General features: G+C 44.4%; 1 protein-coding gene across 1 annotated transcript in view; it reads right to left on the bottom strand.

Annotated features, from left to right (window-relative positions):
• Positions 1 to 16,048, bottom strand: part of SMC5 (structural maintenance of chromosomes 5) — a 628,567-nt gene that overhangs the window by 357,471 nt on the left and 255,048 nt on the right. Inside the window, exon 12 of the mRNA XM_086961254.1 lies at positions 419 to 513. Within this exon, the coding sequence (XP_086817380.1) occupies positions 419 to 513 (95 nt within the window). The remainder of the gene's footprint in view (positions 1 to 418; positions 514 to 16,048) is intronic.

Genomic DNA, 16,048 nt, shown 5'->3' with positions numbered 1-16,048 from the left:
AACAATACTAGAGATGTCCAATAGATCCAGTTATGCAAGATGCAATGTTCAACAGTGTCTGGAATTAGCACTTTCATTAGCACACAAGGGCAGTTGCTCCCCTCAATCACAAACATAAAATATTTGTCCCCTTTCATAATATGGAAATATCATAATCAGAAAAAGAAAACAGCCATATATATGCCTGCTTCAATCTCCAAGCATGCTTATGTTGTTTTATGGAAGATCTCATTAAACTCGCCTTTTCTTTTAATGACAAGGCTATCGCCTCTGAAAATGGGAGACACAATCATGGCAATTGCTTGATTAAAAGATAAGGCAATAAGATTGAGTTCACAGATGCAACAACCATTATTGGTAGCAAAGTATAAATAATCATATTTCAAAGGCCCATGCTGAATCAAGTCTCAAAACTTACTGGAGCTCCTCAATGTGCCTTTGAGGTCGTTTTTCTCCACAGGGCTCAACTGGTGCACACACCGCGTTTACCTTTAACCTTTGATTGTCACGGACCTAAAAAGAAAAAAGGTAAAAACAAACAATTTAGTGTGCAAAACATAAAAAGGAGTTTACTTGTATTGTCCTGAACACTACGGTTAGTACAGATTAATAGGTTCTTGAATCTGCCCCCTTAAATCAGTAAATCCACACTAACACTATAGTTTATGCTTTGTTAAGATAAAACACATCATCTCCAGGAGCCCTATTTTGTTAAGCTTTAAACTGGTCTGAGTAACAGGGGGGTAAGTCCTTTGTTGATGTTTAGGCATGTTTGCACTCAAAACAAGCATTTGCAATGCAATAGGTCTAGCATGTTTTAGAGTTAGAGCTACTGGTGTAGTAATGGAAATGTTTTTTTACTTGTTTTTTTTGGAGACAAGTGGATGTATGTGATGGCAATTATATGTTTTACAATAAATCTAAAAGGAAGCGTGTTGATGGTCAGGTTTGGTGTATGGGGCATGTTAGCCTCCATGTGCGCCATGTAAATATATTGTGAACACTAGTTGTGCTGTGCACGTTTCAAAAGCGATGAAGAATTACCCGTATTGAGTGTGTGAAAGTTAAAGAAAAAGGAGCAACTGGAGGGCTATGCGTTCTATAAACGTACCGCCATGACGGCACACTTATATTTTGCGTTCACCAAACCTGAAAAGATTATCGGGACGATACATGCAAGTCCGCTATTGTGAAAACCATGCATGGGGCATGTGGACCGGTATGTGAGCAAAGTGAATATGTTGGGAACACTGGATGAAGAGAATCAGAGGTCCAGAGTACGTTCTGAATGTAGTAAAAAAAAAAAAAAAAATTTAAATCACACAATGTGCGAACCAAAAATTAAAACAAACTAAAAAAGCAACAACCTGCAGGCTGTGCCTTGTATACACAAACTGCCGTGACGGCTGAGTATAAGGATGGATGATGCTGAGTGCTAGTGCGGTTGCTGACAACTTAGTTTCACCGCCATCTTAAAATGGTGTTTAAACCTATGGCATGTGGAAGTCTGAAATATATGTTGTATAATCAAATTAACTTCAAATCCACATCCATCCATCCACAAATGCACCACGTATACGCTGCCTGTACACGTTGTCCTAACGAGATGCTCACAACAATGTACTCCCGCATTGCTCCACACCACCTATCTACGAGTGAACTGTAACTCTAAGGGCCACATGTAGGTAAATACTATTTACCTATTCTTTAAATACTGAATTTTACCGATTCGGTATTTAAGTATAGGTAAATAGTATGTAGGTAATTTTTCGGTAAATTTCACTGAATCTGTAAAATTCGGTATTTACCGATTCGTTAATTGCCATTCATTCCTATGGGGGCCCATAGGAGTGAATGTCAATTACCGAATCGGTAAATACCGATTTGGTAAAAGGGGGAAAACATTGAAGGGTGGCAGGGTGTCACTTTGACACCCTGTTGAAACCCTCAATTGTGTATGGGTGCACATGTTGCAGACATACATGCCCTAAGGGCATGTATGTCTGCAACATGGCACTGAAGCAATTTGCATAAAATTGCTTTTTGTTTTTTTTTTTGTTATTTTCCACCAACTTGTAGTTGGTGGTAAATAACGAATCCTAACATGGGATAAGCACTCATTTAAGTGCTCCCTACATTAGGAATTCAGTAATTTACTGAATCTCTATTTAAGAAATCAGTAATTTACTGATTCCTTACATTACCGATTCGGTAAATTACCGAATCCTTAATTTCGGCCCCAACATCAGAAAAGCCTATTACCGGTGGTAACGGCCGAAATTCGTTAATTTCGGCTGTTACCGACCGGTAATAGCCTTCCTACACCTGGCCCTAAATTTTTACCCGCTAACAAAAACAAACAGTGAGACCATAACTGGGATCTTATCTGATACCACCACATAAAATATTAATAACCATGGTTGGACGTAAATATATGACAGACCCTTAACTCCCCTCCCACATGCCCCTTTGCAGACGGTCCTCTTATGTCACTATGTGATGCCAGGAGAAAAGGGTTTTTAGTATAAAGGAACAAATGACGCTCTACAAGGTATACGGCAGTCAAGTGGAGATAGAATTAATTGCTATGGTGCTGACAGGAAAGGGGCGACCCTTTTAACCCCTTACTTAGTGTTTGGAACACCAACCACATGTAACATTTACAACAGACCTGTGCACACAACGTCAAAAAATAGAGTATGTTGTCGAGGCGCTAGGAGGCGCACAGTGGGATGGCTGCTTGAACAGGCAGCTCCGCCGGGGAGATACGGTACCTGCAGTGTAAGGTTGCTTAAATGTACCCTCAACGAACGTAAGCCAAATTGCGGTGGATGGGAAGGTCCTCTGCACAACTGGAGCGGACCCAGTGCCAAATGCCGACTCTAATTTAGGGGCAAACTACTCCGGAGAACTCACGGAGGAATCGAGGCAACATGGCTGCCGTCCGTCCACATAGGCATGGAGAGGCCGAAACTCGTCACCAGCCACATGCAGACGCGGAAGGTGCGGATCGCAAAAGACGGCTACGAGAAAGATGAGGTGGGCCACTCTAGCACCGAAGATCGGGGAATCGGAGACAACCGTGGGGTCTAATTTGATTTGAAACGGGGTCTGTCTTGAGAGCGCAAAATGGCGGCGTCCATACCACGGCAGCAAAGGGGATAAGCAGCGCTTGGAGCAGGAGGAGCGGCATACAGGTTACAGTACAGATTCTCTACTGTAAATGGCAAGACAGTGAGGGTGCGTGGTACCTCTGCGGGAGACAGATTCCATGGAACTCGTGGGGTGTTAACTACAGGCTGCACTACTGTGAACATCGTAACCACAAGATGACGGCGCTCAAGTTTTGCAAGTAGCAATTGGCGATTATTAGTGTATTCCAACACGGACAGCGTATGCCGACACCGCAAAAGTTGGTCGGAATCTACTGATGTACCCGGCAAGTCCGTGTGAATGCCCCTACCTGCTAATAACACGTACCTAACCTGCTGACACAGTTTCACGCCATAACCCCCTCTCCCAACGGGCCAATGGCGGTGACCCGCAGTGAGTGGCAAGCTGAATAGTTGAGGCTCCAACACCACGCTGCATCTACAGCGACGGAGACACACCGTGCCCAGTTGCTCAGGTACCTCTTCTCAGTATTGAGCGCTAAGGTGGGGGCTAATGGCTCCGAGGGCGCAATGAGTGAGCAGGGGACTGCTTATTGACAACGAAAGCATGGACTGGCCAGTTATATGTTTCACGGGCTCCACAGTGTTTAAGCTGTGGACAAGCTATAGACATTATACCTGCTATGGCCCAGATGGGTGGCGTGGGTGAGGAGCGCCAGCCTAAATACGTGATCGTCACCACCCCTACCTGCGAGCGATGCCTATCATGAGGGAGTGACATGATATCCTGGGAGTAACAAGGCGCATACTAAAGATAACGTCTACTCGACTTCAAATTATACTGCGGCGACTGATGTGTCCTACACGGGCTATACTGGAAGACACGACACACAGGACACCGTAAGGCCAAGTCTTGCTGTGGTAGTTGCTATGCTAACATCTGGAACATTAACCCAAATGTCTATTGCAACCCCATATGGCAACGATACCTGGCAGGCACCTTAGCCCAACGAGTGAAGAACTCGCAGTTAGCTTGACTCTCATACCACGCCCGTATTCACGCTTCAGTACAACTTAGGCCTACCGGCCCACATTGTCCAAGTACACAAACGAGGCCTCTCAAGACAGCGGACCCTGTACTGCTATCGGAGCAAACCTTCTTAATACCGATAAAAAGTAAACTTCACTCCTGGCTTGGTAGCCTCAACTCACAAGACCATACTGCGGGGACAGTGCTGGTAAATTTCCACTGGGCACTGGCCTGAACAACGACCCACACCGGACAGTCATGGGTAAGCCGGACAAGCAACAATCAAAGATAAACTTTGAAACACGTAAAACTCCAAGGGGCCAGACTGAACCCAGAGACGACGACTTGGACGCTGGAGGTTCGGAAGAATGCAATATGGAGAGTATTCTCAAAGCCATCAAAACAAACCTCCAGGATATCAATGGCAAGCTAGACCACCTGACGGGACGTATGGATAGTATGGCAGCCAAGATAGATAAACAAGGGGAGAGATTGGACGAAGCTGAGAAACGCATTTCCGCTGTAGAGGATGAATCCCACTCCACAACCACCAGATGCACAGGCATGGAAAAGGTCCTGGAGGTCGTCAAGGCGAAGGCGGAAGAGTTGGAAGCGCGATCGCGCCAGAACAACATACGCATCGCAGGCCTGCCTGAGACGACCAACACAGGGAGCATGGAGACATATATCGAACAACTGTGCAAGGACATATTTGGTGATGATTCCATGTCATCTATCTTTATTATCGAAAGAGCACATCGATCTCTGGCACCAAAACCTCCACCAGGCGCGGCTCCGAGACCGATAGTCGCACGTGTCTTAAATTACAGAGATAACATCCTCCGTCTCGCGCGAGAGAAAGGTGAAATTAACTTTCAGGGTAATAAATTAGAATTCTATCCGGATTACACGATCGCAGTACAGCAGGCAAGGTGAGAATTCAACACAGCCAAGGCCAAGTTCCGAGAACTGCAGATACCTTACGCCATGCTCTATCCAGCTCGTCTGAAGATTACGTGGGAAGAAAAGACGACCTTTCTGGCAACCCCCAAAGCTCCCATGGATTTAATCAAAAGGGTAGCGCACAAAGGGAAAAAGGTGAACAGAAGAGAGACAGCCAGATTCTGAACAACGGTATGGTTTTGAACTATTGTGTTGAGCTGTGCGTTGTGCGACCACCCAGAAGTAGGATTTATTGACTATCCACGTCACTTTAGGGACGGAAAGACTGTCATGTGGGGTCATGGACACTCAGCAATCGCTGGCAAAAAGGCAATGTTTGTTTGTAGAATGCCTATATGGGCTGCCACTGACTGTCACGCTGTTATGGGCCACACAACACGTCTCCCACAGCCTACACTAAGGCCCGCGCATGAACGCGATCTGGAGGTGCGGGTTAGAACTGGTTGCCACACAAGCCGCTGGGTGGAGAACTGAAACTTTCATTGGGTGTAATTCCATTGTCAGGGCCACAAACTCTGATGTGGACAGTGCGGCGGACCTTTCACACCAGTTTGATGATGGATTATTTGTTCAATTTCAACCTACGATCTGTACTTGTGTAATAGATCTGCCCCCATCCTCTCAGTAGGGTGGTGAATGTGTGTCCCCGGCGGACCTCTACATGGGAGATCCCCACAAAGTTATGGTTTATGATACAGTTTATGGGGAAATATGGCTTCGGCAAAATTGGGTTGCTGAAGTGGGTGGGAATAGGGCTAGTTGGGGTTTCGTTATGATGAAAGTGCCAGGGCATTTAAGATGCATTGCTAATATCCAGGTTGTGTTTAATGAGCAGAGTATAAGGTCACTCACGTTTTTTACAGCATGTTGTGTGTCAACTGGGCTTGATGAGAGATGTATACATTTATATCATATGCAAAAGCAAAGGTATGCCAGGTAATAACAGGTTAAACCTAATAACTTGGAATGTGCGTGGCTTCACAAATCCTAAAAAGATCAGACTAATGTTTGCATATTTTGATATCATATTTTGATCATGTAGATATAGCACTACTGCAAGAAACGCATATAGCTCCGACGATGTGCAGGAAGATTGGAATGAAATGGGCCGAATCATGTTACTCTGCCACCTACTCCTCCTACTCAAGGGGGGTGATGACGTTAGTCAGGAAAGGTGTCAACTTCAAAATCACCCGGTCAATTCTTGATCCCAATGGTAGATATGTGATTGTGTCTGGAATGTTAAGAGGTCAGCGCCTGACATTAGTAAATGTTTATGGCCCAAATGTTGACTCCCCTGAATTTTTTCAGGAACTTTCGAATCATATGCTGGAATTCGCTGACACAAACATTATATGGAGGGGGGATTTTAATGTGGCATTATGTGACTCACTGGATCGATCTGCTGCTTCCCAGGAACCACATAAGCGGGCCAGAGGGAAGATATGGGACATCATGGAAGGTATTTCCCTTAAAGACATCTGGAGAGTGAGATACCCAGAGGTGACTGTTGCAACACACATCAATATGGCACACAGCAGTTGGTCTAGGATAGACTACTGGCTAGGGTCAGACAACATATTATTATGGTAAAGAACATTAACAACAACACTACCTAGGACCATATCCGACCATAACCCGATAATATTAAAGTTACAGATACCACACCACCTCCATTTAGTTGGAGATTTAACGCTAAAGCACTTCTGGGCCCTCTATATGCAGACACAATAGCCACCGCTATCAAAGAATACTTACAGTTCAATGTAGCGACGGTAGACGACCCTGGCACGCTCTGGGAAGCGTTCAAGGCGACTCTGAGAGGGGTCTGTATGAGCACCACAGTTGGGATACTGAGGGATATCAGAGAACAGATAAAGTGTGAAGTTAGAATGAGAGAACTAGAAAAGGAATACGAGCGGACACTGAAAACAGCCCTGCTGGGTGACCTCAGACAGGTATGCACCGAACACCAGACGTATGCTGCAGACGAACTAAAGTATATCACTAAATGCTCACTGGCTAAACAGTTTGAGGAAGTACTAGCGTCGAAAATTTGTGAAGGGAAGGGGTCAAAAACTATAACACAAATACGAGACACTGTAGGTACATTACTGACACACCCAGAGGGCATACTCCGCTGTTTTGTAGACAATTACAGCACATTGTACGAATCCAAGCAGACACCACCTCCAGAAGAAACATACAGATATCTTCATGATATCGCCATTGCATGGCTTTCGGACCATCAGCGAGAATATTTAGCACTGCCTATAACGGTAGAGGAAGTGACGGAAATCATTCAATCACTTCCTAATGGAAAAGCACCAGGCCATGATGGGTATACATGTGAATTTTACAAAACGTACGTAGACATTTTAGCTCCTCACCTAGTCGCTATGTATGGTAATGCCTTTGATCAGGCCACATTACCCCTGTCACTACGAGAAGCTGTGCTAATAACGCTCCTGAAGCCGTATAAGGATCCAGATCTCTGTGAATCCTACAGGCCCTTATCACTTCTGAATGTAGACTCGAAAATACTAGCAAAAGATTCTAGCGGTAAGACTGCAGCCCCTAATGACAAACCTAATATTGCCAGACCAGGCGGGGTTCATACTCACAAGGGCAACCTCACACAACACTAGATCATTATTCGCGGCATCTCATTATTTAACACCCAGCACTAAGGCGGTGGCGGTTATGCTTGATGCCGCCAAGGCTTTTGATTCGATCGAGTGGTCATATTTGCTAACAGTACTCCGACGTATGGGATTTCCTTCAAGGTTTATAACCTGGATAACGCTTCTCTACACCAACCCAGTAGCTGGAGTTCGCGTAAATGGGTACATCTCAGTTCCCTTCCGCATCGCGCGTGGCACAAGGCAAGGGTGCACTCTATCTCCCTTGCTATTTGCACTAGCGCTAGAACCGCTTGCATGCATCATTAGACAGACACATAATCACTCAGCGCTGCACTTCCCTGGTCGGCCGTTACACATTTCCATGTATGCGGACGACATGCTTTTATATATCAAAGACACAGTCCAAAATTTAAATTCGTTACTGCGGGAATACATAAAATTTGGAAGACACTCTGGCTTACAGATTATTTGGGACAAATCATCCATAATTCCACTCACTGACACCACCTCACAACATGCCACAGATTTCCCGCTAGATTGGCAAACTGAATCGATCAGATATTTGGGGATCTGGTACAGTAGAGACCCCGAGGAGGTTATCCGTTTTAATTATGATAGAGTACTGGCCAGGATAGGAGAGAAAATCGACAGGTCATTGGCATTGGCAGATCGCATTGCAATAGTGAAGATGAATATCCTTCCCAAACTCCTGTATTTATTTAACAATAAACCGATCCCACCCCCGAAGGCAGTGTTTAAAAACATAACCACGTTAGTTCTGAAACTCATATGGGCGGGTAAACAAGCACGCATAGACTTGCGGACATTGACCCTACCCTATGAAAAAGGAGGTTTTTGTGTCCCAGATTTTTATTTATACTACCTTTGTGCCCAAGCACAATATGTTGCATACTGGTACCACCCCACACCTTATTTAACGCATACAGCGGTTGAGGAGGGGGACGTCCTTCCAATACCGCTGACAGCGATACTTACACATAAACGCCCGCTGCTACATTCGGCGGATATCAACACAATTGACACAACCACACTCACGTGGAGGACACTAGGCCGACTGACGCACATAACGCCGTTCTATGCCCCAGCACTGCCACTGCACCATCATCCCAAGATCTCAGTTACTACCGAAAAAGTCGGTATGGAGCTCCTAAAACATGCAGGTATAGACACGTTTGGGGACCTATACTGCGAGGGCACTTTTAGGCACATAGACGACTTGTCTTATATTAGCAATCAAACCATACTGTTCCGTTTCACCTATTACCGATTGCAAAGAGCCATCCGCGATCTTTACCCGAACTACCCAACGGAACCCCCCGCCTGGAAACACTACAGTTACTCATAACATCCTCAAACACTGCACACCTAATCTCGCGTTTATACACGATGGCTAAAAGTGAGATTCCATACACTTCCACCAAGGCATTGATACGCTGGAACGAGGTATTGCCAGACCAGTTATCAGAAAAAGAATGGTACACCACTTGTGCATTAATTAGGTTACTCACCTCGAATGAGAATTTGCGCATCCTTCATTTAAAATATCTGCATCAAACGTACCACACCCCGGTGCGACTTCATAAATATGGACTAAGGGACGATGCTAGATGTAAGAGATGCGGGTCACAAGAGGCAGACTTCATTCATCTGGCCTGGTCCTGCGGGAAAATACAGGAATATTGGGGGAAAGTCACTGTTATGCTCGAGAAAATGGTGGGGGTGGAGGTCGAATGCTCTATGAAGGTTTGTTTGTTGGGTCTCCTTTCCACAGTTAAAGCTGGGAAAAGTAAGTTTTGTGCGGTTGCTCTGTTACTGGCCAAACGGCAAATATCTCAATGCGGGGGGGGGGGGGGGGCACGAAAATACCAAGCACGAAACAATGGCTACAAGACATGATACATTGCAGAGATCGTTTGCTAACATACGAGGAGGAACTGCCGGCCAGGTCCAGACCAAAGGACTATTGGAATTATTTAACAATTTTCTTGCAGGATACTGATACCAACGGAATGCTGTGAATTCTGATGTACAATGCATCTAACCGACCACGTCGGGTGATTGACACATGTACTCTGTCATACTGCTAGCCTATTGACTAAACTGAACATGGCAATATTTTCTCTGTATCACACACGACGGGGTGAAGAATGCAGAAAAGTACTGGCATTTGTTGTATTTCCATTATTCAATGGTGGTACGTTATTTGTTACTGAAAATCAATAAAAAGAATAAAAAATAAAAAAACACAGAGTATGTTCATATTCTACACATAAAAACAATGGTCGTCGTGACTTTTCTTGTTTCTTGTAATGCTTGTTGGTATAAAGACCAGCCAGCCGACGTGTTTCGTCAGAGAACACTCTGACGCTCCAGGGCCAAGTCGTAATAGACGGTATGTGTATTCCCTATACCGGTGATAATTCCAACCCGGTCGGGGTCTGGGATAACCCGGAAAAGGTCACGTGCAAGAAGTAGGTCATGAGTTCCCAACTCACGATAGAACAAATATTACGGTATCCAAGTCGCGAAGAAACGGGGCTTTCACATCAGAGGGGAATCAAGTGCAGGGTCAGCTTTACTTGTCAAAATTCTTGGAGTGAGTTCAAGCTGATTTGGGGTCGTTGTGGGACGGATAAGTCCATAAAGGCAATGATTATTGAGCTTGTAAAAGACCAAAATAATCTTCTGGGACACAGGATAAGTGTCGAAGTTAGGAATAAGAAGGAGACCCCATGTCTCTGCGGTAATCCGATCAATCCGGAAGTGAGCCTTGACAACACACACAATATAGGTTTTTGCTAACCAGGTGAAGAGTGAACCTCGTAAATTTTCTTGTTGCATTCCTCTTACAGGATATATATATATATATATATTTTTCAGTTAAAAAAACATAGGTTTCAGGCCTTATATAGTAAGGAATTAGCATTTAAAAAACCATTGAAATTGCTCCTATAGAGTTAGTTGTACTAACTATATTTCGCGCACCCGCAATCCACTGCTGATGATGTCACATATTACATCATTCATGACATGGTCAGTGACATCACTGATGACATCTCAAATGACATCACTGATGACATCTCATTTGACATCACTGATGACATCATCCAGTGACTGTGTTTCTGTAAAGTTTAAATATGTTTTACATATTGAAGAATGAGTGGATGTATAAGTGTCTGGATGAAGGATTTAGTAGGTGCGTGACTGACTGTATGAGTGAGTGATTAAATGTGTCTTACTAAATGCATGGGTTAGTTACTAAACTGTCTGAATGTGTGCATCAGTATGGCTGTTGTTGTGTAAGCTGCTGCATGTGTTGATCAGTAGCTATATGAGTGGCTATATGGGTTATTGATTGGTTGCCCAAGTATTTGAATGGGAGACAGTGTGTGTGTGTGGGTGGCTGGGAGGTGTGTGACTGTGCATAGATGTGTGAGCAGTTGATTCACTAGGTGTATGAGTTCAAGAGTGCATGTGGAAACAGCTATATGGGCAGTTGACTGTGTGCATGGGTGTGTTGGTGAGTGAATGGATATCTCAGTGCTACATGTGCAAGTAAGTACATATGTAAAACACAGTGCAAGTGAGAGTTGGCATATATAAATGACTATAAATGAGAGCAAGTGAATGTGCGAGTGGCTATATGGATCATTGTGTACTTGTATCAGTGATTATATAAGAGAGTAAGTATGTGTTAGTATATGTTTGAATAAGTAAGGTGTTGTGTGTATAACTGTATAGTTGAGGAAATGGAAGTGTGATTGATTCTTTGCATGACTGACTAGGTGTGTGAGTAACTCCATGGATGAGTGGCAGTGTGCGAGTGTCTGATAGGTGTATGAGTGCATATGATAGTGTTGTATTGATGAGTGACTGTATGTATGAGTGATTCTATTGGTGAATGAGTGAATGTTTGTGTAGACCTAGGAATCAGTGAGTGTGTATGTAGTAACTGGTATTGGTGTGTCAATGGTTTCAAGAATGGTAGTCTGTATTTAATACTGGGTGTATCAAAGGTTATATTAGAGTGTGAGGAGGTGCATCGTATTATCACATGAATGATATCATCAGTGATGTGATCAGTGATGTCAAATGAGATGTCATCAGTGATGTCATTTGAGATGTCATCAGTGATGTCACTGACCATGTCATGAATGATGTAATATGTGACATCATCAGCAGTGGATTGCGGGTGCGCGGAATATAGTTAGTACAACTCTATAGGAGCAATTTCAATGGTTTTTTAAATGCTAATTCCTAACTATATAAGGCATGAAACCTATGTTTTTTTAAGTGAATTTGCAAGGTTTTTAAAATGCTAATTCCTAACTATATAAGGCCTGAAATCTATGGTTTTTAAGTGAATTTGCAAGGTTTTTTAAATGCCATTTCCTAACTATATAAGGTTTGAAACCTATGGTTTTTTCAGTGAATTTGCAAGGTTTTTTAAATGCTAATTCCAAACTATATCAGGCGTGAAACCTACATTTTTTTTCAATAAATTTCAAAGGTTTTGTAAATGCTAATTCTATTAGCGGATAACGTTTATATATGTTATTATCCTTCTAGGACTACCTGAGCAGCCATCTTGTTTCTCAGGAGAAGTGAGGCACAAGAGAGCACAAAACAACAGTGGAAAACGCGAAAAGGGGGCAGGGTTGAGACCCCCTGACCCCCTAGCCCTTCTCAGGGGGTTCCAGAAGGACCACCAAGTGCAAAATGATTTATTTATTTTTTTAAATCGCGGGGTACGCGCAGGGTACGCGTACCGTATGCGCACAGTGCGCGTAACCCGCAATTTTTTTTATTTTTTTTAATTTTTTTTGCCCTTGGGGCTCCTTTTGGGACCCCCTGGGAAGGGCTAGAGGGTTGGGGGTCTCTGCCCTGCCCCCTTTTCGTGTTTTCCACCCTTGTTTTGGGCTCTCTTGTGCCTAAGTTCTCCTGAAAAACAAGATGGTGGCCAACACTTCCTGGTTTGGACAGTTTGGAATGTTGACAGTCGACTGCCAGCCAATCAGAAACTCACTCGCGTACGGTACGCGTACGGTGAGCGCATATAGATATATAATTTGATCTAATTCAATTTTCTCGACAACTACTGGAGGGATTTTCACCAAATATAGAAAAGGCACTACTGCATACCTGTCCCTACCATTTTGCCAAGTTTGGTGTAATTCCGTTCAGCCGTTCGGGCTGTAGCCGTGTCTAAAGGTCCCTATGGAAATTAACATGGGGAAAACAGTTTTGGGACCCCACCTTTCGGCCCCTGCTTGACGAATCCCCCCAAAACTTTCAGGGAGGGAGCGGAGCTGGCCAAAATTCTGGAAAATATACACAGATTCCTCAATCGGCGCCAAAGTTATTCCCAATAGAATGTTGAGCGCATATAGATATATAATTTGCTCAAATTCATTTTCTCAACAACTACTTGAGGGATTTTCACCATATATAGAAAAGGCACTACTGCATACCTATCCCTACCATTTTGCCAAGTTTGGTGTAATTCCGTTCAGCCGTTTCTAAAGGTCCCATAGAAAATGCCATTTGAAAAATTTCAAATTCGATTTTCTCAAGAACTACTGGAGGGATTTACACCAAACATACAAAAGGCACTGCTGCATACCAGTCCCAACCATTTTGCCAAATCTGGTATAATTCCATTCAGCCGTTCGAGCTGTAGCCTTGTCAGAATGTCCCTATGGAAATTAACATGGGGAAAACACGTTTTGGAACCCCCCTTTTTTCTCGGCCCCCGCTTGACGAATCCCTCCGAAACTTTCAGGGAAGGAGCGCAGCGCAGCGAGGCAAATTTAAGGAAAATTACAGGCAGATCCCTCAATCGGCGCCAAAGCTATTCCCAATACGAGAACCTCTTTCCTGCCCAAGGTTGTCACCGCCTTCCACATCGGGCAGTCCACTACCTTGCCCACCTTCTTTCCGCCTCCGCATCCCTCGAAAGAGGAAGAGAGGCTCCACCGTCTGGACCCAAAACGTGCGCTCTCTTATTATCTGGATCGCACACGCCAGTTCCGGGTGGATGACCAACTCTTTGTTGGTTACGTGGGCGCGAAGAAGGGAAAGGCGGTGCACAAGCGGACCATCTCGCGGTGGATCATCTTGTGTATCCAGGCATGCTACTCCTTGGCCAAAAAGGAGCCCCCTGTTGGATTGCGGGCTCATTCTACTCGGGCCATGGCGACTGCAATTGCCCTGGGCCGAGGAGTGCCCTTGCAGGACATTTGCCAGGCAGCTACGTGGGCCTCGCTGCACACGTTTGCAAGACACTACTGCCTGAACAGCCAAGTCCGGAGGGATGGCTTCTTTGGCCGTTCCGTACTCCAGGACTTTCTGGTGTGATTATTGGTTTGCAGACCCACCACCGGGGTTGGTATTGCTGGGGTATCTATTCTAAGGTAAGGAATCTATCACTAACGTGTCTCTTTCATATGCACAAGTTACTACTTGTGTAACGCTATATCTGTAAGAGACATTAGTTAGTGATAGATTCCTTACCGACCCACCCATCCTCCCCGTTCTGCAAACTAATATCTAGGGTTAAGGTCATCCCCTTTCAGGGCCCTAGTTTCATGGCACCAGTGTTGGTTCTATCATGGCTCTGCGTATCTGGCGCGGAAAAGCTGTGTATCAGAACTGACGTCAGCGCGCATGGGCGGCGTCTAAGTACTCCGACGACGTCATTCCGGCGCTAACGACGCCGGCGACGGATGCGGAGCCGCGGACGACTCCTACCGACGCGCAGGGGTATTGCTACCTGGCGCATATAGATATTCGCCTGACGCCTGGGGATATTCTAAGGTAAAGAATCTATCACTAACGTGTCTCTTTCAGAGAGTGTTTGTAGCATCATTCATGTACCATAACACCACTTCAATAATTACTAGTTAATTTTGGCACAACTAACGTTCTTTTCATCAAGTCATTTTCCACTCTCTCCAGCCCGGTTTGGTCAGAGATGCCCCATACACCAGGTCCAAATGTAGTACCTGGACAGCACTTGGCCTTGTAGAATTTTATTAGTTGTTTAATCTGTTTTGTTCGTAGTCTATATGCAAAGCCTAGAACCACCTCAGTGCTTCTTGAAAGAGCAGCTGCCCTGCTAGCTTTCTAGGTGCCCTAGGTGCATGTCATCAAAAAGTATTCCTCAGCATGGATACAAGGGGACCTAGCTAATTTCCACATTATTTATTCTAAAGGCTTTGTTTTTCTTATCCCTGGATTCAAAGACCATTATGTGCGTTTCAGCATGACTGACACCTAGATCCAAACTGCTCATAAAAGTACAGAACTGGTCTAGTAGTCACTGCAAGTCAATCGCAGTTCTGACCATTAAAAGGTGTCATCAGTATAAATCAAGGCAGGTATGCTGCGGCTTCCTACCTGAGATCAATCTGCATTAAAGTCCAGGAGATGTTTCTCCAACCAATTGACAAAAAGTGGAAAAAAGAGAGGTGGCAAATCGCAACCCTTACATACACCTCGATCAAGCCTGAACGCTTCAGCTGTGTCTCTTCAGCTAGCCCAAATCTCACACTGGCGGGTACATCTAGATGAAGCGCCATCAAAAAGTACATACTTCTGGGCTTTGCCTCTAGGTCTTTCATAATTGTGTAGTTTTGACCTGTTGACACAATTCAAGGCTGAACTCAGATCCATGTAGGCTAGCTAAACCTTGCCTTCCTTGGCCACGGTATACCTGTTGAGTAAAAGATATAGGTTCAGGCACTGCTCCACTGTCCCAAGGCCAGTACGAAAACCAAACTGAAGGTCAGAAAGAAACATATTTTCAGTTGTCCATTGTAGACAGCTGGCTCTGCATATACAATACCAAAGTAAGGTATAGAGTGCACAGAGCCGAGGGAGTCCCCAGAGGAATAGCAGAGGCTAAGTTAGGTAAGTACTAACAGGTCTCTTTGTGGTAGTATGAGCGAGCACTTATCCAGAGGGCGTGTTAAGCATTTATTGTATTAACTCACTCAAGGACTGATTACACACACTCAGAGAGAATCCAGACCATTTGGGTAAGTATAAAAAAAGGTATACTTGTATTGTATTACTAGAACCAAGCAGGCTTGGTACAGGTAGGTAAAACGTACTTGCAATAGTAACCTTTTACACAGAAATACACTTTGGAATGGATTTGCAATTGTTGCAGGTTGGCATGTCTTTAAAAAGCAGTTTGAATTACACAGTAATTACTTTTAGGATACTTTTGAATTACTTTCTGATTACATTGAGTGCTGGGGTGGTATACCTAG

This window comes from Lissotriton vulgaris, chromosome 3_1 (genome assembly GCF_964263255.1).
Source record: "Lissotriton vulgaris chromosome 3_1, aLisVul1.2, whole genome shotgun sequence".
NCBI classification, from domain to species: domain Eukaryota; kingdom Metazoa; phylum Chordata; class Amphibia; order Caudata; family Salamandridae; genus Lissotriton; species Lissotriton vulgaris.
This window is presented reverse-complemented; position numbering and strand designations above follow the sequence as displayed.